Source organism: Rhinolophus sinicus, chromosome 17, assembly GCF_057876585.1.
Source record: "Rhinolophus sinicus isolate RSI-liver-muscle chromosome 17, RSI-T2T, whole genome shotgun sequence".
In the NCBI taxonomy this organism is placed as follows: domain Eukaryota; kingdom Metazoa; phylum Chordata; class Mammalia; order Chiroptera; family Rhinolophidae; genus Rhinolophus; species Rhinolophus sinicus.
In genome coordinates this window covers 99,425,933-99,448,071 of record NC_142517.1, presented here as the reverse complement: position 1 = coordinate 99,448,071, position 22,139 = coordinate 99,425,933, and the positions used below count along the sequence as shown (strand labels likewise).

Genomic DNA, 22,139 nt, shown 5'->3' with positions numbered 1-22,139 from the left:
GTGCCTGCACCTAAAATGGTGAGGATATGTAGTATTTGCTGCGGAAATTCCTCCTGTAATTTCTAGTCCTAAGTACTTTCCTAAAGTACTTTTTCTAGTAGGGTTGAGAATCCTTTGCTTCATCTCTGTCTCTAAAACTCTTAAATTTTTAGTGCTCAGACACAACGTCACTTAAAATCCCATTATAAAAATGATTAAACAAGGAAATTATTTACCTGAGAAATAGGAAATTTTCCCATGCATTTAGTTCCCTTTTTCTGACTCCGATTCCCTGTTCGTGTGTAAGCATTGGTGGTACTGAAAATATTTGTTGTCTATTTTGGTTGATTGGATGTGTGATGAAATTGATGCTCTGTATTCATTTGCTTTACTGGGGCCAGAGCTATCTAATTACATCCTCCAACAATATATGACCTAATGACTTGTTCACTGAATGTCTTGTCCGTTTCTTGTGACCCAAATGTCCTGAGCTCTCCCACTGCCTCTAGGCTGGGCTCCTGGTTCACTGAGGCGCCGCCATCTTTTTGTTACAGGAAGTATCTGTGTGTGGTCTCTCCCCTACCTCCTTCATGCTACCATTTAACCCCCAGGCTGTGCTAACCATTATATGAATATTGCAGTATTATATTTTAGTGTCCCAGCCTATGTGATGTCATTTGGCATATAAATTAGTTAATAAAACCTCTGTGGAGCCTGGGTTTCTAAGTCTTGACTCCCTGAAACATTGTTTTAAAATGAACTATTTCATCTGTATTTTGGCTACTACCCCTGTCATTAGGCTGAAAAATCTTATCTGTGTTGTCTGCCGTTTTCTTGCTGTCCCCTTTCTGTAGGACTTCTGTAACTCTGCTGTCTCCCTTCTGGAAGACTTTGACAACATAATGGTAACACCCCTGCTGTCATTCTTTTTCTTTTTTTTAAGTAAACTTTTATAGCATTACTCTTTGAACATCAAAATGTGAAGCGGGTTTTTCTTCTATAGTGGTAATAATTATAGCCTTCATTTCACTGTTATTCACTCGGTTTATGTTTGAGACTGTAACACACACAAATTCATGACTGCATTGACCATGTTTGATTTAATGGAATTTATTTCCGAAAGTTTTCCCCTTTGACTGCCTCATGATTTTCATCGTACATGTGTATGGTAGCGAAACCAGTGGACGTGCATCGCCTGGGCTTGGGAACATAGACCAGTTTGTGCCCTTTCATCTCAGTCCCAGTTTCGAACCTGTCTCTTCCCGAGCTCTTGCTTCTCTCTGTGGTAACTCCCATCATCAGCAGAGGAACGCATGGCATGCTGACTCATAGGCCAGTGCAAGATAATGAAAACTGTGGTTATGAAACATACCCTTCTCATTACATCCCACTCACTGGCTAGTCCAAAATTCTCAAAAGAACGCATCATTTCTATTCTCTTTCCGGTATGGAGAGGGTGTTTTTTTGAGCACAGGTCTTGTGCATGCATGTCATAAGACTTCCCCTCTACTGCTTTGCCTGGGCTAGCTAAGAATGCATGTTTTGCATTAAATTACTTATAGGTTTCTGTATCAGGTAGCCAACTTACAACATAAACCCAAGAAGCATTAGAATAAAAAAGAGCACACATCTCAGATGTGAATGTAAGTCAACTTGTTTCACTGCCAATTTAATGGGTAACGTTTTCTATACATTGGTGAAAATGTCCTTAACTGCATTATTCAAGCTTTGAAAATATTTAGATTATTAACTACTTGTTATATAGGCAATTTCTTTAATAGTTATTTCAGCAAAGGAAAGTTTGGAGACTTTTCTTAAAAGAATCAATTTTTCTATCCATTTTTTTGACACTGTTGTACAGAGAGCAGGTAAGGTTCTTATTTAAAAATTTGAATTAAACATCAAATTTGAAACTATTTTGGAGGTAGCTTATTTGCTGTAAGGCATTTATTGTCAGATAATGTAATTCTGATAGAAAACAATTTGTACCAATCATTGATCTTACTTTTTTAAAAACAGAATAGACAAAATATTTTATTTGTAGGGTATTTAAAGTCAAGGTTCTATGATTTCTATATTCATTCAAATTAGTGGAAATGTATGTATATTAGTATATATATACATATATATATATGTGTATATATATATATATATATGTATATATATATCTTTGCTTTCCTTTTCACCGTATTTATTTTCCTTTATTATTCTCTAATATGAAAAATTTAATGAATGTATATACTCAACCAATCATTATATTATTTATGGACATGTTAATAGAATATATTGTGAATGTTTGGTATTGTATGAAGTATGTTTATTTTAGAAAAAAATCAGTTGATTCCAGCAGTTAACCTTACTGTTAGTTGATTCCCAATCAATTTATCTTTGATGAGAAAGTTTTATAAAAGAATCAAGCATAACTGCTCAACAGTACCTGTTATAATATAGAATTTTCTCTGTCTGTTGTCTGAATTAAAATACACAAGTATGATGTGATGACCGTAACTTCTGGTTCACAGCATGTGTTTGAGCCTTGAGGAATCATTACTCAGTACCTTCCAAACTAGTATCACAAATAAAACCATTTTTGCTAGATGGCTCATAAAACATTACCCACTGGTTTTCATTGGGTGACTTTCATTACTATTCCTAACTCAGCATTTTCAGAAACAGTCACAAAACCTGGCTGTGGTTTTTCCGGTACAGCTTGTCTCCCTACTTGCGACTTTTACACACTATTGAAAAGTCACTAAATAGGGATTTGGACGGAGGTGGAGGACATTACTAGTAAATAGAGTGGCTAGAAAATTCCTGATCCTGAAATGCTGCTGATTTCAATGCTTAATTTCTGCTAGTTGGAGGTATAACCAATTCTCCTTTAAAAAGAGACCTGACTCGGAGTGATTGCAAGCTAATGAAGAGAACAGGACTCAGAAGAATGCAAGTTATGTTTGAAAATGATTTATCAAAACTTTTTAACTTATTAAATGCATTTATTTTAAAAGGCCTTTGAGTTAACATATTTGAGCTCAGATGTTTCTCTTTTCTGATTAAAAGTAAAGCAATAAGAGAGAAAATTGTTCTTTTAAAGGCCAGGAAAATGAGTCAGTATTGAACACTACTTTTTACAAAGAAGTTTTTACAAAGTTTACAGTTTTTAAAATATAATGGATTAATACTTCTTACGTAGAGTCAAGCTCAAAGCAAAGTGCATAAAAACAGGCTAGAGAGACCACATGGAGGTAGCAGTGTAGACGAGGGGGTCTGTGTAATTGTCGAATTTCCCAGTGGAAGAACTTTCCTTTAGTAACTGGTTCATTCCCTTAGCACATCTGACTAAGTCTGGTACTGAGTGTGGGAGCTGGAGCCAGGGCACAGGTGTGTCTCATTTTCTCTCTCACTGATGTGCTCAAAATCATATGGCACCTGCCTGGACACACATATTCCATCAGCATCCAGCCTCCTGAACTTGAATTGTCCTTCACACTCATAAAAATATGAAGTTACTGTTGCCTCTGATGGTTCAGGTAAGCAGAATAAATCAAGAGGGAGAAATTGAGCTACTATCCAGATATCAATGAAGTCAGAAAGAAGAAATCATTAGAATGATTGATACTAAAAAGGAAATTAAAAATGAGATTCCAAAACAAAGCATGACACTAAAAGATACCAGGCAATTAGACAGCACTTGGTGAATTATCTTATGCTGAAATACAGAGGGTGCCAAAAAAGTGTGTACACATTTTAAGAAAGGAAAAAAAACTGTACTAAAATTGTAATACTCAATATATACCAATAACAAAAGATGAATACAAGTCATGTGTACTCGTATACATTTTTTTGGCACCCCCGGTATATATCCCACTTTACCTCTGGAAGTCTTGGTTAACAGATACACTAAAGTAAATCTTAGATTTTTCTCAACAGGTATTTATAGAGCACTTACTATATACCAGACACAGTGCTAGGACCAATTAAAACTAAACGAAATAAAGCTGAGGATGTTTTCCAAAACTAACAGATAAATGAATTATGAATAACTAAGGTGATTGTGTGTCCCTGTTTGCCAGGCGTGCACCCGCCGTGCACCGGCCATGCACCTGCTGTCCTCATCTGTCCCAGTTTGGATGAGTAGTCCCTTCCTGATTCAATGCAGCAAAACCATCCCCACCAACATTAAGAAACTTTTACTGAATCTCAACTTTCAATTTCCTTGCTTATTCCCACATTATGGTCCTCATTTAGCATTTGTAAAATCTTCCAAGTTAAGAACTTTTCAAAAGAACTTTTCTTTTTCATTCTTTCCCCAACAAATTGAACTATTTGTACAAATTGAAATTAGTCTGTTCTTGACATTATTCTAGGAAAAACCAAAGAACGGCAGGAGGCCATTTCAGTTTGATGGAAGAGACTGGGTATTTTTCAAAATAATTCGGGGCAACATATAATAATAAAGCTATTCCCAGAGCACTTGGAGAGTGCTAGCCAAATTGGGGTGTTTGTGATTACCTCAGGATGATACCACATACCTGAATTGTTACCCTACGGTACTTAAGTAGGTCGTGGGAGGGAGTATCATATGTTCACAAATAAAAGTTAACCTTTTGACAAAAATGGTTGAGAATGCATGAATTTTAGAGTATAAAAACTGATTTGAAATTTTCGATCCTTTCCTCTTTCTTTTGAAGTTATAATGTTTTTCCTTGAATGGTAATTTTGTGACTTTTTAAAATGTAGAATAGTTTTTAATTCATATTTTTTCAATCTCCACAGTCTCAACAGTTTGTTGTCAAGAAAAGAGTGTAGCCCAGTAACTCAGATACTTACCTTATTAGTATGCTAGTTTCCCCCACATGTAAGTCGCAGTTTGTTTCATATGTTTCATCAAAAGCAAAGGAAGAGTAAAGAGTTAAAAAGATCTGTTTTATGCATCTGCACATACAAATCACATCTTGTTTCCCTTCACGCCAAAACAGGGCATGCCTGGGTATTATAGACTACTTATGGATGACAAGATTCTAATTCACATATAAACAATTCATTTTTCTTCCTTTGTAAAAATGGTACTATATATATGTTTGTCTCCATAAACAACACAACAATATGTTTCAGGGACTTTATCTGACACAGTCAGGGAACACTGATTTAAGGAGTAGCATTTAAAGATCTAGTTGATTCAATGACTCTTCGGCATACTGTTCGGAGAATCAAAAGCCATCAGATACTGTGGTTTCTCATAGAGGGATTTGGGTCTATTTATCTTAGACACAAGCAAATAGAGATGGAATTGCACTTAGATTAATCAGCTAAAGGCGGTGGAAAGTGAGATTCTTGTTGAAGCTGTTATATGCAGATAACATAGTAGATACTGTGGGGACAGAGCCAGGAGTGCAGTTTCCAGGCTCTTGGCCTCACATGGAAAGGTGCTCACTCAGGTAGTAAATGGCCATCAACTGTGATTGGATGGCCAACAGCTGTGGCTAGTTGGCCGTCAGCTGTAACCAGTGAGCCATTGGCCATTAATGTAACTGCGGTGGCTTCGCTAACAGAAAATGGGAGCTAGCAAGAAGATGGTGGCTGAGCTGGCAAGAGCAGATTACAGTTAGCAGGGCAGATTGCAGCTAGCAAGTGAGGTTGGTTGGCAGAGACAAGTGGACAGTGGGTTGCGGATTGTGTTGCTCCTGGTTCCTGTGTCTCCAACCCAGCCACCAGAGAGAATATAGTGGTATGGCTTCCCTACCTATGGCTCCATGGGTGTTCCTTTTTGGCCTCACCATGTCCTGCGTTCTTATGTGGGGAGCGGGAGCTGAGACCCCGCATGCTGCCCCGCACGACACATGGCGCAGTGAGCAAGGTCCCCTGCACGACAATACTGTTAGAAATTCATGTTTGGTTTGTGTATGGGTGAACAGTCCCCTTAGGAGAGGCTGAAGTTTCTTAAATGCCCTCAAGTGATTTTATGTGGGGATCAAAGAAAGGGCTGCACTGTCTGCTGTTATACATTTTAGTTCACTATCTCTTAACAAGTCTCAATAGAGATTCTCCTTTTGGTTATTTTTGGGAGTAAGTTTAAGATGGTAAATGTCCCTAAGTAATAAGCACTGAGTGAGCTCTTAAATATCTTCATCCTTGACACCACATATGAGGCATCTCTTCATAATGGAAAAAGCCCTGGGCTTTGGAGTCAGATTCACCTCCGCTCAGATAATGGCTTGGCCAGGTGTAGCTGAGCTCACTGAGCTGCTTAAGCTCTTTGAGCCTAACTTTTCCTAGCTGAAGAAAATGGGAATGATGCTCCTCTCCCTAGAGTTCTCCATAGAGTTCCTATGAAAAAATGGAACTAAGAACCAGAAGCCCACTCACTGATACATAATAGATGTTTAATAATGGTTGGTGTTCTTCCTCTTAGCTAGATGTGTATGCCTTTCTCCTTGCTAGAAATATCTATACCATTTTCCAGGAACATTAAAATGTTTTATATAACTGTAATTTAGCACTTTTTAAAAACGTGGACATCTGATATAAAACAATAGTAAACTATCTTAGGATAAACCCCATTCTTTATAATTAGTAAGTCCTGAAGAAACGTAGGGACGGTCGGACGCTAGGCTTCTTTGTGATTCTTACTGCAAGCTTCCATGAAGGACTTTCTACCACCAAACGTAAAATGCGTACTGCTCTCATGGATACATTCATTTTCCTAAGGCCAAAATATGTATTAAGATCAGTGAACAGATGTTCGTTGGTTTTATTTTATACTGTACTTGGTTAGAATTGTATTTGCTATTACTTTATAAATTTTTATTGATTATATTTTAATTGATTCTTAGAGTCATAGGAGGTACCAAATTCATCCATTGGCTAGATAGCTAAATAGGCAATTTTCAGGTCACTATGAAGAAACTTTATTAAAAAATCATGGAATTCGTATATGGCATATGTATGTACAACGCCTTTCCCTTACGGGCACAGGATGGTGTGTCTCTGTGGTTTTGGATTTCACAATGAGGGACCCACGTCTTTACTCTGGAGGGGCATTTGTACCCGGGAGTGCACAGAAACGCCGTCTCAGAGCCGCTTATTGCGTATTATGGCTTGTACTTATATCTGTGTTATCGTTGGGGACATCTGCAGTCTTTGGAAGACATGATAAGTTCAACAGTTCTGCACACATAAGAAATTGATGAGAAATCGAATTAATGCAGTTTGGAAATCTGCAAGTTCTGTATTCGCATAATGAGATTTGGTGTCGTGGGTTATTGGGGTTATTAGCCAGGAGCTCAAATCAAGCCCTTGCTGTTATGATGGAGCATTCTCCTCGACTTTGTTTTCCAGGGTCAGCCGGGGGACCAGGCTGCTCTCTTTGCTGCACAAGCACGGCCCTCCCCTCAGTTCCCCCAGTATCCAGGGCTGCAGCAAGCACAGGTACCCACGTTTGCTTCATAAATGCTACCCGGATTTGTAATGCTCTTTATTTGAAGTGGGAAACCAAGTAAATAAGGTATCAACTCCCTTATGGGATCTAGAACTTAGTTCTGCTTTCAGATTATAATTGACATTTCCAAAAAAGCATTACCACTGATTGTTGAACCAGTCTCAGGATTGATTAAATTAAAGAAAAAAACAGCATTTTAAGAAATTCTTGAAAACTAAACTAAATTCAAACTTCTCTATTAATGATGCTTAAGAGTCCCAGAGTACTTGTATGTAATATATAGGTTATCATATTCAAAGATAGCCTCAAAGAGGAATCATGGTAGAATAAGAAGATAATTGACCTTGGAATCAGACCTTGGCAAAATCCCTGGCAACTTACTAGCCGTGTAACATTGCGCGTGTTACTCTGAGTCTTGGTTTCCTTCTCTGTAAAGTAGAAGTAAGTGTGTCAGGATTTAAGACAACCTATGAAACTAAATGCTACACCAGCTGCACAGCGCTGCTCAGCCAATGGTGAACTTGCCGTAATGTAATATAAATGTGAGGAGCAATTTTTTTCTAAGAATCTTGTTATTTCCATATACTTTGACCCTATGCCTCCCCTCATCAAGAGCCAGGGGTGTGGGTGAGATTTCTAGATGGGGCTGGCAATTCATATTGTGTTCACAGCTGAAAGGAAAGCCGGGATCGGCCTCCCGAGCCCTACAACCTGGATCCATCCACAACGCCTGCTGCACGTGCATCCTACATTACTCTCTCTCCCAGTCAGAGCCATTGGACTGCATTATAATGTGGTGCTTTGAGGGGCTGAAGGGCAGTCCTCTTCTACTTTAATTGGCATTCTGTTCTATAAATTGTAGGTAGTGATCCAGTGGAACGTCCGGTCTTTCATTTACCTTAGATGTCAAGATTTAGAGGAACAGGTTCTCATATATTCATGTTGCATAGAACAATGAAGTGTTCACATGGTGGGTACAGTGCTGGGCTAGAGGGTATGGAATAGTCGCCAATTACACCCTTACCCCCTGGTTAAGGTAGTATTTGGGTTTTCCTTTTTGTAACTGGTTAGTTACCGTAGGCACATTCATCAGATCCGAGGAGGAGGAGTCACATATCAGGAGAGCGTATGCCATTATTTTAATTTACAGTGAGCATGGGGGTAGCTTTTTGGACTAATTTTGCAAATGACATTAATGATGCTTGGCATCTGCTGCACAGTGACGTCATCTGTGCTTGAAAAGTGTGGCTGCTTGTCTATGAAGAAAAATGCCCTTCCTTCCCTCAGAAGAAGCAACTGATCTCAAAACTAATCTCTTAACCAAATAAAGATTCTTTTTGTTTTTTAATTGTATTTTCTGGTAAGTTATTATGTAACCAGTTCATTGTCTAGCTTTATGGCTAGTCTTTCTGCCTCCATGGTTATTGTCCTCTTCAGATTTTGAGTCGTCAGAGCATTAGAGAAGAGTGGATTTCAGAGGGCTCCTCCTGGGTACTTTTCACTCCGTGTATCTTAGCAACAGGAAAGCTGGTGATAAATTGCAACACTGACTTGGTGCCTTCTGCCTGCCTGCAGACCATGCCCCAGGGCTATACGATGTACGGAACACAGATGCCTCTGCAGCAGACCCCACAGCAGCAGGCTGGCGGTGTGGTCCTGTCGCCCAGCTATAACTCCAGAACCTATCCAGCTGCACATTCCAACCCAGCACTACTGGAAAGACTCAGACAGATGCAGCAGCCGCCGAGTGGCTACGTGCAGCAGCAGGCGTCGCCATACCTGCAGCCTTTGACTGGTTCTCAGAGGTGACCCATCTAGAAATGATGATCGCAATAGTAGACACTCATATTCTTTTACTTACTAGGTTTCTTCTAGGGCATGACGCTTCATATTGTTTTTATCAACTTTTATATTTGCATGTAATTTGCATTCTGTCACCTCATTTTTAGGAACACCCAGACAGAGATTCAAAATAAGCAGTGGCCCGTCTTGTCTATTTCATTCCAGGCCCCTGCAGTTTGATTTGCATCTTCCGTAGCATGGGTGTAGTAGTTTTAGATGATACTGTTATATTCCCTCCAGTGTTCTATCGTTTCCCCTTTTAAAAAAGGTTTTTTTGGCTAAAAGTATCTAAGATTTAAAAAATGTCAAATATGGTTAGCAATGCCTTACTAGAATGCATTGATCAGAACTCTAAAGTCTATGACTGCAGCAATCGTGCATGGTGCCCAAAAGAGTTGTATTCAATTTTAGTTTCTACCTTTTCCACTTCAGACATGATTCGCAAAGCAGGATCAGAAAAGCTTTTTTTCCAGTTCTTGTTTAATCAGATCTCTGGGTGGCTAACTGCACTGTCCATTACAGTAGCTGCCGTCCACGTGTGGCTATTTAAATTTAGACTAATTCAAATTGTATTAAAAATGTAGCTCCTCAGTTACGCTAGTCACGTTTCAAATGTGCAGGAGCCACATGGAGCCCGAGGGGCCAGCTTCGAAGGTTTGTGATTAGGGCAGTCACACGTCGCTGTGTTTGGAAGGGCCCCATGCTTGATTTAATGCTCTTCTGTCACCCTCTTGCTAACTTTTGGTTAGGAAGCCCTGCAGTTTGTTTTGTCTGAGACCCACAAATTAGGTAGCTGGTCCTGGTGGCCAGTGGCTGTCTTACTGGATAGCACAGATTGGGAACATTTCAGTCATCCTAGAAAGTTCTGTTGGATGGCATCGATTTAGGAGAATTAAGTTTCCTGCAAAATTTTGTACTACAGTGGATAGCAGAGAAGCTTGGCTTCGGGTGTTAGCGATGGCTGCCCGTCAGCGCCACCGAATCACTGTTGGGAAAGTGGGCAGGCTTGATGGCAGCACGTTTGGGAAAGTAAATTAGGAAAATGTGTGTTATGCTTGGGGTGCCAAAAAATTGTATACAACTGGACTCTTTGGTCAACGCTGCTCAAGCAGTAGTTTGCCGTAATCAGAAGTGTCTGGACGCTGATGGTAACCACTTTGAGCACCTCTTGTAATTGCAGACGTCAAACGTGACTTGTATTCATCTTTTGTTATCGGTATATATTGAGTATTACAATCTTAATAGTCTTTTTTCCTTTCTTAAAAATGTGTATACTTTTTTTTGGCACTTTCTGTATTTATTATTTTTCTAATAAATGGCAGCATAGCATATTACCTAAACACTTGAACTGTAGAGCCCCAAAGTTCTGGATTGAAATGCCCCCCTCCTCCCGTGCCATTTGCTGTCTCAATAACTTTGGGAAGTTATTTCTCTAGCTGTCTTTTCTCATTTTTAAAGTGAGGATAGCAGAGCTGCTGACCCGTAAGGGCTACTGTGGAGAGTTAATGAAATAACACACTTCAGACATTCAGACCTTGCCTACGCGAGTAAACGCTCCATTAATGTCGCTTGTTGATACATTTTTTAGGAAGTAATTTATACGTGATTGCCGTTTTACTTTAAGTAGTAAGCATGCTTGTTGTCCTTTTTCAAGTGAGCTTGTCCATCCCTGGGAATAGAGATGATCTTAACCACCGGCCTTTATTGCATTCGCATTGTACAAGAAATTACTGAACACTGTCATTTCTCTGAATGTGTGTGATGTTACAGTGGCACTGATTAAAAGTGTGACGGTCTCCCTGGCCTGAAACAAGCTGTGTGATTCTTCCCCAGACTGAACCATCAATCCCTCCAGCAGAGCCCGCTGATGGGCGCAGGAATGGATGCTGTGCTCACCTCGGCACACCCAAACCTTCCCTCGGGGCCCCTGCCACAGGACCCAATGAGACCGCGACAGCCACAGGTGCGACAGCAGCAGAGGCTCCTCCAGGTACGGGGCTGGGAGGCGAGGGCAGTGCATGGTGGGTACTTGGCAGTCCTGAGAAATGACAGGCATTTTAGACTTTAATTGCCAAGTTCCAAGGAATCCTGTGTATTTGACACTAGAAGCTCAATTGATGTAATTCAGCTCCAACTTGGCAAGGGTCTTCCTTTCTCTGGGTTCTACTAGGTCACAGGCAGGAGAGTGCATTTTCCAGGCATCCTTCCCCTTTCACCAAGGTTCAAGAGGGTCTCTGGATGCATTTATTTTAACATTATAAGCCTCAGCTTACCCACTCATTATTTAACTAGAGGCCATGCAATTTGACTGCAAAATTTCTTATATGTGTTAAAAAAAAAAAAAAAAAGCTGTCTGGAGCTTTTATCAGGTTCCTAAATGGATACTGAATCCAAAAATGTTTCTGTAATACCTCTGGTCTGATTAGGCTGTGAACCTGGCGTTACACAGGTAGGATATTTGAAAGGGATATTTAGTCTTGACTCTGTTAGAATCCAGAGAGCTATCTTTCAATTATGTGATAGAAATATTTGAGTCACCTAGATAAAGGGTTCTTCCTTCCCTTGACACATTCTTGCTTCTACCTTCTTTGTCTAAGAAATATAGGCTATTATATTGACCTATTCCATGTGTCTTCGTTATTCGCAAGCTTGTTCTGTGTTATTGGATTGGAGATGGCTGGAGGAGTCTGTACAGTGGGCTCAGCGATCCAACTTGAGATGTCCTGTCACTTTATGTATTGCTAAGAAAGAAAAAAACACCAAAAGGGGGAGTCTAGTAGAGCAGGGGTACCCAACGGCTATTCTGTTGGTGTGAGGTCAATGAGAAATAAACCTGCCATGTAGAAAGGGACAGCAAAGGAACTTGCATGTCTCCACCATGACACTGGGTGGAGGGAAGCAAAAATATCTCCGCTGAGAATATAAACCACAAGCTCAAGTGGGTTTCAGGTCTGAATTTAGTGTGATCCAAAAAATTCTGGTTGGCAGCCAGGGGACAGACAGAAGCCAACACGAATACTCTAGAACTAGGCTTCCTAATTAGAAGATGCCATTAGTTGTGAGATGCCATTAGTTGCATCCCAATTTTTACCTATTAAAATGTGAAAGAAGTTGTATCACAAAATTAATAACACAGGTAATTGGTTTGGAGGGAGTATGGCCTATTCAATGTCCAGTCCCACTCATTGTATAGATGTTATTTATCTCCAACATGGTAAAAACTCTAATTCTCCTAAGTAAAATGGAAATAATTATAGTACCTACCCCCGAAGGGTATAGTGAGAATTAAATAAGAATGTGCAAGTAAAGTACTCATTTGTTAATATTACTATTAAGATAACCATAAATATGACTATTAATACTCATAGTGATATTTTCTTAAAATATTTTTTTCCCAAGTTCTAAGGATATGTTTCAGAACTTTTTGGACTGATATTTACATTTCCCTCTGTTTTAAAACTTCACATTTTCAAATCACTGTGGAAAGTTATTACATTCTTTGTTTATTTACTACTTTCTGTCTTACATTGGTGTTCTTTAGGGCTGCAAATTTTTTAAATCTTTTTTATTGGTTAATATGTACTTTTTAACACCAATTAACATAATATGTCCTTCTGGCAATTTTTTCGTTACCAACACATTCCCTGTAGATAAAGAAAAGTGGTTTGTCTTTGCAGCAGGATTATACTTACTCCTTTTTTTGTTCCATAGAGGAACAAATTAATATTTATGAAGTTGGGTTCATCTTTCTTGGCAGAGCTCTCAGAACGCCAGATGGAGAATTGGCTCCATATTGTAATCACCGGGTTTCTAGACGAACTTACGTTATTCACGTTGGAAGTGACCCTGCCAGGAGCTCTGCTTGGATTCCAGTTCTTGAATGAGCGTCGTCACTTACTGAGAAATGCCGTGTGTCAATAGCTATTATCTTGCCCCAACGAGACAAACATTGGGGGATAGTATACAAACCAAGTTGGAAAAAGCAAAAGATGAAAAAAAAGTCGGATGCTGTCATCACCAAGATGAAGTGTTTGGTGGATAGAGGAAGCTGTAAAGGTCATTGAGACCAACCACCTATTAATATTTTCCCCTGTGCTCTCTGTTCCTTCTGTGACTTGGAAGTGTTTTCCAAGAGTTGTGTATTTGAGACAACTTTGTCACAGACAGGATGTTTGATTTTATGCTGGTCAGTTATGTCATAATTTCGCACATCTACAATTTCCTTTAAAAAATATTTAATCTTTAAGAGTTCTTCAAAAACAACTCTTCCTACCTACTTCTCCTCCTCCTCCATCTTCATTTTCATGTTCATCTTCCTTAAAAGAAAATAAAACCAATCTCTCAGAGTCCTCCATGTGTCATAGGAATGAAAAGATAACTATGGAGCAGTCTTTGTCTGACCTGGTAGTAGAAGGCAGGATAAAATACGTGGAAGGACAAATGACATGAAAGGAGTTAAAGCAGTAAGTACAGGCGATGTCCCTGGACAGTACAGGACGGCACAGATGGTGAAGGCCCCGACTACTGACGGAAGTGATCCTTAGGGCTGGAGTGGTCCCAGAAGGCTTCATGGAGGAGCACAGTTAGTTCCTGCCCTTGAAAGATGAACAGTTTGACAAGGCAAAGACGGAGGCGGCAGGTGTATGTTATTTTTGTTGCCACAAAATAATTAAATAAAAGGTGTATGGGGAGAGATGATCGGAATGATATTAACCCCTTGTGTTTAAGATCTAATCCTTTTTCTTTCTTTCTAGATGCAGCAGCCCTCACAGCCCCCACAGCCCCAGCCGCCCTCGCAGCCCCAGGGTCAGACCCTTAGCCTCCAAGCGATGCAGCCCCAGCAGCCTTTGGTAAGCCCTGGTGCTCTGGAATCAAAGAAGTGGGCATTTTCTTTAACGTCTGGTTGCATTTTTCATGTCACACAGATTGTTAAAAATTAAAACAGCCTAAATATACTCTAGCAGTTTTCCCTAGAACTTTATCAGAGTAGGACTGTATCGGTATATTTGTTTTCATAGAAACATATAAATAAATATTTGGAGTTCAGTAGGTGTTACCATTTTTCCTCTTCAGATTTTTTCAGACATCTCTATGGACTGAAATATTTCTATGTGGACTCTAAGACTTTTTTCTAAACAATGTTAAAGTGGTAATTTACTATATACCTATCTTTAGAAGATTATTGATTTTGAATTTTTACTATAATCTAAATAAAGCATAAGAGTGCTTTCTAAAATATTATCTTTACTGATGTAAAAGAAACACCAATTCCAGCCAGTTAGCATTTGCTGCCAGAATCTTCATGTAACTCCTAATTGTAGAGGTTACTTCTCTAACTTTGTAAATCAGATTTTGAAATGGTAAGTGTATAGCGTCAGTCAACATTTTGCAAGCCTCAGTACTTTACAACAGCCTTTACTTCCACAGGTGCCATATCCCTGCTTTTTTATTTACTTACTATTTTTTTTCTGATTGCCTCTTTTTTCTATTTACTTAAATAAATGCATCCGAGAAAGGAACATATCCCTACCATCCATGGTCACATCATTTGCTACCTGTTGGAAATATCTATAAAAATAAATACTTACTCTGAAGGTAACTCTGCAACATGAGTTGTGTGCGTGAGTACAACCCGAGATGAGCTGACTGCTGCACGTGTCTTCCACTTTGGGGAACCCCGCGTTTAGTCTCTTTTTCAGGACAGGGTTTCACAACTGGTTGTAGAGGCAGAACAACATGGTCAGGGCTGTAGGACCTTAGGAATCAGAGTAGCGGTCCGTGGTAAGGACTGATAATGCCCAAATAGGACTGCACGGGACCATGGTCAACCGGGGTAAGACATCCCAAGTACATTTGACAGGTGTCCTCCTTGGCCTGTTCTCCATTTTTAAGGAAATTCTTCTGTATCATGGATCTAGGTTTTTTTAGCTTTGATATATATGTTTTTTAATGTGTCTCTGACATTTATCGCAAGCCACCTTCAGAATTCTTTTCAAGTAGAGGCAGTATATAAACATTCACAGACTGCCTACTTTATCATCAGTGGTGTATTAGCAGGAATTGGCTGACTTCCTTACAAATGTAGAAGGGAATCCTTTGGATGGGATACTGCTGGCTGACTAACGTCTCTCCTAAGAACAGGATATAACTTTTTATTTTGATATAATTTCAAACTAACAGAAGAGTTGCAAGAATAATACAAAGAATTGCCATAAATGCTTCACCTAGATTCACTAATTATTAACATTTGTCACATTTACTTTATTATTCTACACACACACACATACACACCTTTTCTTTCCTGATCTGTACACTTGAGTAAGTTGCAGACTCATGCCCCTTCACTCCAAATACTTCAGTATGTTTTTTCGAGAACAGGATATTTACTTACAGAAACTTGGTACAATTATTAAAGTCGGGAAATTGGTAACATTAATGGAATACGACAATCTATATACATCTTTTGCAAATTGCACCAATTGCATCGATAATGTCCTTTATTGCAGGTTTTTTTCTGGTCTAGCATCACACTTTGCATTGAGCTTTCACGTATGTTACTCACCGTTAATCTTGAAAAATTCTGCAGCCTTTTTTTTTCCTTTGGTCTTCATGACATTGACATTTTTTGAGGGAGTAGAATTTTGTAAAATATTACTCAGTTTGATTTGTCTGATGTTTCCTCATGATTAGATTCAGATTATACATTTTTTGGCAGGAATATTGCAGAGGTGACGTCTTTTTCAGTGTATTACATTAGGATATATATTATTGGTGATATTACTTTAATCTCTTTGTTTGGGTGATCTGATAGATTTTGTAACTGTAAAGTTCCTGACTTTCCTTTTGTAATTAATAATTCATGGGGCTGTTTGATATAATGTAATTGTACTCATCAGATTTCACCCACTAGTGTTAGCAAATATTAAATTATTCTTGCCTAAATCCATTTTTAATATGATAGGGGAAAAGTGATGATATGCTGTTACTTTCTCCGCATTTAGCAGTTGGTATTCTTTTTTACGGAATAGCTTTCCCTTTTCCTTTCTTTATCTATGTGTATCTCCCTAAACTGTGTTTTAAATATGAAGCCTAACATTTGACAATTGATTTTAAAATGTACAGCTATGGAGAAGCCTTCAGCTTCTTCCTCCAGCTTTCCCCAGTGTTCTGAAGTTGTGTCTGACCTCAATGAGATGAAATTTGGCAGTGTAATAATTCACTTTCCCTAGGAATAGTAGTATATGAGGCACTAAAAAAGCTTAAAGTAGCCCTACTCTTTTGTGTCTGTATACAACAAAACATTCTGGTGGTATTTTGACAGAAAGCCATGAAATAGAAATGATGTCATGTTGACTGTTTGGAATATTTGATGGTGACCTGGCAAATCCTTAACCTTTTTTTCTTTCTAATTTAAAACAAAGACTTCTTATGCTGTAATGCTCATGTTAGCAACACAGGTTATTTCAGAAACTGGGGGAAATAACCGTAATATAATTATACCTTTTATATTATACCTACAATTACACCTTTTCAGAGATTTAATGCAAATTCATAAATGAGCACTCAACTAAGGAGTCCATTAATTTCAGAAATATAATTTCTTTGGCTAGCCATTGCTAATAAGGAAATAGTTACACAATACCTACTTTAACAAAAAAAAAAAAAAATTAAATGTAGGACTCCTTTATTATTTTTGAGTATGTAACAGTATGGTATTGTACATTTTTAGCTGTTTTTTTAACATTTAAGTCATTGTGTAAATATATATTTTACATGTGAAATATGCACATATATGTGGCTTACAAATAAAATCTGTTATTCATTTAACCTATATATTTAAGTTTATTTATATTTCAGCTATGTATTTTTTATGTACTTAAAATCTATTTAATCACACAGGTGTATAACTACCATCCTAAGACTGTGTGAGTTCTACTTTTTAAAAAATGTTGACTTTAATTCGTAGGCACACATCCTTATAAAATAGTTAATCATTTAACCAAGAACTTGAATTGGATTGACATCTATAATTAAGCAGACATTAACAGTGTCTTCTTTAGTCTTTCTCTTTGGCCTTTCATCCACCTATTGTTAAACATTAGTTGGTTTATAATGTAATATGTGGGAGATATATAAAATATTAAGGGTATAAAATCAGTTGTTTTAAAGAATCATGCCAAATAAACACAGATCAATATTAATATCAAGTGCCTGAAATGGAATCGTTATTTTGGGTAGCATTGAAAAAAACAACATTTGAATCTATCACAGAGTTAAATCTATAGGGCTGGGACAGGATTTGTCTTTAAATTTCTTAACTGTAATTTGAAGCCGAGGATCAGTTTATGCAGAATTGAGAGGAGACTCTGTCCCCATGTTCCACCAAAATTAAAATATTTCTAATATAAGGGAATTTAATATCTTTCTACTTATCTAGCAGTTCCATAAATATTTAATAAATTTATTATGTGTGAAGAATATATGTCAAATTTATACAGTTTTAACTTCTAAGGCAATATTGAAGCTTTTTAATGTACTAGGTTGTATTTCAACTCATTAGCTTAAAATATTTCCATCTCAGGGATTGAGTGGATTTGTCAGAACATAGCACATGATTTTTCCCTGTTGTGTTTAAGGAAAGTAGTTCCAGAGAAATAAAAAAAATTCCATTGCAGCAATCTTAATGGATAGTAAAATCTACACTAGGCTTTTTATGGCTTTTTTTTTTTTTTTAAGCTGAAGTCTCTTTAAAAGCTCTCTTGAGAAGCACAATGTCCTATTTTGATACTTAGAGCACTACATTGTAATCTAGGCAGCAATGATTTTTACCAACACAGAAATGTTATACCTGTCCTAAACCTTAGGATGGGCTAGGAAATTTAAAGTGTCACTTAGAGTGGTAGATGTCCGATAATTTTAGAATTAGAAGTTACAGGGATGGTCAGTGATCTTGGTTTTTACATGATTGTTCATGATTGTGATTAGTTTTTTCTAAGCATACTTTTATTTAGCATATTTGTTTACATATGCTTTTAGCTTTAATATAGTTAACATAGTCCACGTTTATAATTTTCAGTAACTGTGAAATCAGTCCATTATATTGTTCTGCTGTTTGCTTAGTCATTCCACCTACTGTTGTACATTTAGATTGTTTCCAATTTCAAAAATAATACTTATAGGGATATTTTGATATATGTTCTAGTCTTCTGTTTGTTTGTTTTTTAATTTTTATTGGGGAATGTTGGGGAATAGTGTGTTTCTCCAGGGCCCATCAGCTCCAAGTCAAGTCATGGTCCTTCAGTCTAGTTGTGGAGGGCACAGCTCAGCTCCAAGTCCCGTCGCCGTTTTTCAATCTTAGTTGCAGGGGGCACAGCCCACCATCCCATGCAGGAATTGAATCAGCAACCTTGTGGTTGAGAGCTCCCGCTCTAACCAACTGAGACATCCAGCCGCCTCTCTGGCAGCTCAGCAGCTGTTCATAGTCTTCAATCTAGTTGTGGAGGGCGCAGCTCACTGGTCCATGTGGGAATCGAACCGGCAACTCTATTGCTCAGAGCTTGCGCTCTAACCAAGTGAGCCATCTGGCCGCCCCTATTCTTCTGTTTTTGGTCGTTTCACAATAAAAGAAAACAGAAGTATAAGAAAAAAGTTATCTCTAATTGTGTATCGTTAGAACAGCAAAAGCACAAAGCCTCAGCAATATTAAGAAAGCATTTATATTTCTTTTTATCTTTTGGTACTGTTCCTTTTCTTATTAGTTCCACTAAGATTTATTATATGCCTTATAAATATATTTATCACTTTTGTTATAAACATCTCCATCAGATCCAGTTCTTGTGCCTGGCCAGGGTGCTTCTTCGTTCTTTGTTTCTTTCCTTGCTAGAGACAGAGCAGTAAGCCGGCTGTTGCAGAGAAGCCGGTTCTGACTCATTCGGGGCGCTGATTCATGCAGTCTCGGGAGAAGTGGCAGTGGTAACACAGACACGCCCCTCCCCCCAGGCCTTCCCTCCCACTATCTGGTGACAGTCACACTTGCATTCACCCAGTGCTTACTCAGTACATACAGTGGAGGCCCGCACGCTGCTGGAGGTTGTGGCGCCCACTGCTGCTGTGCCAAGCGTGCTCTCTGCTGCCAGGTGGCTTAGAAGGGCCCTAGAAATGGGAAATAGTAAAAGAGCTATAGAGGGTGTATTGGTTTGCTAAGGTTGCTGTAACAAAGTACCACCCACTGGGTGGCTTATGCAGGGGAAATGTATTTATTGCCTCACTGTTCTGGAGGGTAGAGCTCCAAGATCAAGGTGTCAGCAGAGTTACTCGTGCTGAGGGCTGTGAGAGAGAAATCTGTTCAGCTTTCCCCGAGCTTCTGGTGATTCGCTGGCCACCTTTGGCGTTCCTGGGCCCACAGAAACATCACTGTGATCTCTGCCTTCGTCTTCTCACGGAAATTGTGTTCAAATTTCCCTTTTTCATGAGGACACGAGTCCTACCTAATGACCTCAGATCCTGCCCTAAGGACCATTTTAACTTGATCTTCTCTGTAAAGACCCCATCTCCAAATAAGGTCACATTCTGAGGTGCTGAGGGTTAGGACCCCACCATATCTTTTGTGGGGAACATAATGCAACCTGTAACAGAGGTCAAGAAGAGTATGAGAAGTCTGGGAAGGCTTGATGGGGGAGGATGAATGCAGGGACCCCTAAAGACAGTATTAGGGCTTGATGCACTGCTTTGTGACTGTTCCCTTGTCAATCCGTCTGTTCCCTTGTTGACAAGAGCAGCTGAGACGTGTGGCACAGTGACCATCAGCGCCCACGCAGGCCGGTTGGTCACTGCCATCAAAAGTGTCTACTTAGCAGTTAAAACTAACTGAGGACAGAAATGGGCGCGTTTTCCAAAAGTGTCATCAGAAAACAGCTTTTCTGTGAAAAGAGCAAGAAAGTGTAAGAAAAGCTCGTGTAATTAACCAGTTAAATCTGGTGTTGGCTTAATATCAATGCCTGTTTTGTCATTTGCTTATTTAAGTCTCTTTTCTGTGAAAGAAGAGCATCTGGAAAGCAAGACTAGGTGCCCTCGCTGGAAAATTATATTTGGCCTCTCTAGTTTTGGCCTAAATATAGTTCTTGACTTGAAAGCTACTTTTAAAGCTTATGAGCTGTGATGATTAAATTAACTCTTAGCTAAATATGTTAAACGGGCCATGATTTTTCTTTAAAGCTGGTTCAAGCTTTTTAGAAAATGATGTTTACCCCATCCTGCTGTGTCATTTCTTTTCATCTTAAACTCTGGGTGTCCTAGTTGTGTGACCGGGAAAACACAGTAACAGAAAGCTTTATAACGTTGGCTTTTTAAATTGACTCATCTTTCTGTCAGTATCACATTGAATAAATACATGCCTTATATGCATAGTGGCAGAAATAGTTACTTAAACAACTGCATTAACTTTTAGTCAAAGATCATATGTGAAACTGTCATAAAATCGTCCTCAAAACATTCTTATGTTCCATTCAGAGTAACTGAGAAGTTTTTCAGAATGCCTCTGGAATGTAGAAGTAGCCAGATGAGATATCATTCTCCTTTTCAAAGGAAAGAAATGAGGTCCAGAGAAATTTATTGAGCCATGTTTCCTTTCTTTGCATGAGTTTGGATTTTTTTTTCTTTTCAAGGGGAAAGGAGATGTAATATTTATAAAAGGATGTTGGAGAAGATATTTTCGGGAGATTTCTGTTAACAGGACAGATACATTTGATTTTTTTTTTTCCCAATAAAAAAACCGCTGGTGTGCAGATTGAAAGAAAATTACCGCATGCAAGTTGCTCGTTACCTTGTAAGTAAACGCACACTGAATACCGTGAAATCCATTGGCTGCCGGTCCTCTCTGAGGCTGCCGCCTGCCGGTGTGTTTCTGTCCAGACACTCAGTGGAGGGGCCTCTGCAATGCTGCTGTTTGCTCTGCTGAACTGGTTGCATGAAGGGCTATGTCGTGCTCATCAGAGCCTGAAACTGTCTGTGGACTCTGACAATTGCCAGTGCAGGTTTGAAATAAATGTTGCCTTGGTGCTTTGTCCCTTTGCTCACCAATAGTTCTTTTGCTCTCGTGAGAACCTCATAGCTGTCAGAAGGCAAGAACAGTATTTTATTCCCGTTTGTGAACCCAGGAAAGTGCCTGGATCTGGATACATGTTGTTGAATGATTTGTTGAATGTCATAGCAGTAAAGGAAAAACGCCACACATTATCCATAAATAAAGAAAGGCATAGTGCATAGTTCAGGGAAGAAAGGAGAATTAACTGACTCTGGGTGGTGAACACCCAATGTGATACGTAGGTGATGTATTGTAGACATGTACACTTGAAACCTATATAATTTTCCTAACCATTGTCACCCCACTAAATTTAATTTAAAAAAAGAAGGCCAGTCGTCTGAACGAGCTAGGTCCATCAGCCCTGCTTATGCTCGTGACGAGTCAGTGTCTGCTTCTGCTCCAAAAGGACGAGCCCAAAGAAGTCAGCTTTTCTGAGACAAAGAAAGAGTCCATGGCATGTATTTAACTAGAAATTACTCGTTAGTAATGCATTTTTCCCTTAGTAATGATTGAGCAGAATATTGTAATGTTCTTAAAGAAATGTGTGTTGTCAAAATAGACAGTTAGGGGTCAGTCAGAATACATCAAGATACATTTTAATGTATGTTTTTTAGTTCAGCAGAGAACGTGTTTACTGGCGAGTGGCCATGGCTTGTTGGCCTATGACACCTGACACTGGAGACTCTGTGCTTTGTCTTGTGGTTGCAGCAGGAGCCCGGCACAGCTCCTGCTCCAAGGAGGTCAAAATCCAGAATGCTTGAGAGAGAAGCAATTGGCAGGTTACACCATGTTTTGTAA

The 22,139-nt window shown here is 38.9% G+C and overlaps 1 protein-coding gene and 1 long non-coding RNA gene across 16 annotated transcripts in view; one reads left to right on the top strand and one right to left on the bottom strand.

Moving 5' to 3' along the window:
• The window catches only part of MED12L (mediator complex subunit 12L), a 319,885-nt gene that overhangs the window by 287,019 nt on the left and 10,727 nt on the right, over positions 1 to 22,139 (top strand). For 9 of the 15 annotated variants that reach the window (XR_016019521.1, XM_074333588.2, XM_074333592.2 and 6 more), the window contains 5 exons: positions 834 to 884; positions 7,318 to 7,407; positions 8,993 to 9,222; positions 11,093 to 11,249; positions 14,014 to 14,109. Coding sequence is in view for 14 of the 15 variants with exons in the window: in XM_074333588.2 (XP_074189689.1) it covers positions 834 to 884; positions 7,318 to 7,407; positions 8,993 to 9,222; positions 11,093 to 11,249; positions 14,014 to 14,109 (624 nt within the window). In the remaining variant the exon portion in view is untranslated. The remainder of the gene's footprint in view (positions 1 to 833; positions 885 to 7,317; positions 7,408 to 8,992; positions 9,223 to 11,092; positions 11,250 to 14,013; positions 14,110 to 22,139) is intronic. The other 6 variants (XM_074333622.2, XM_074333609.2, XM_019748866.3 and 3 more) reach the window with 2 other exon arrangements.
• Positions 18,724 to 21,303, bottom strand: LOC141571719 (uncharacterized). The gene is made up of 3 exons (XR_012496789.2): positions 21,081 to 21,303; positions 19,324 to 19,411; positions 18,724 to 18,858 (listed from the first exon to the last, which is right to left on the bottom strand). It is a non-coding gene; the product is annotated as an uncharacterized LOC141571719 (long non-coding RNA).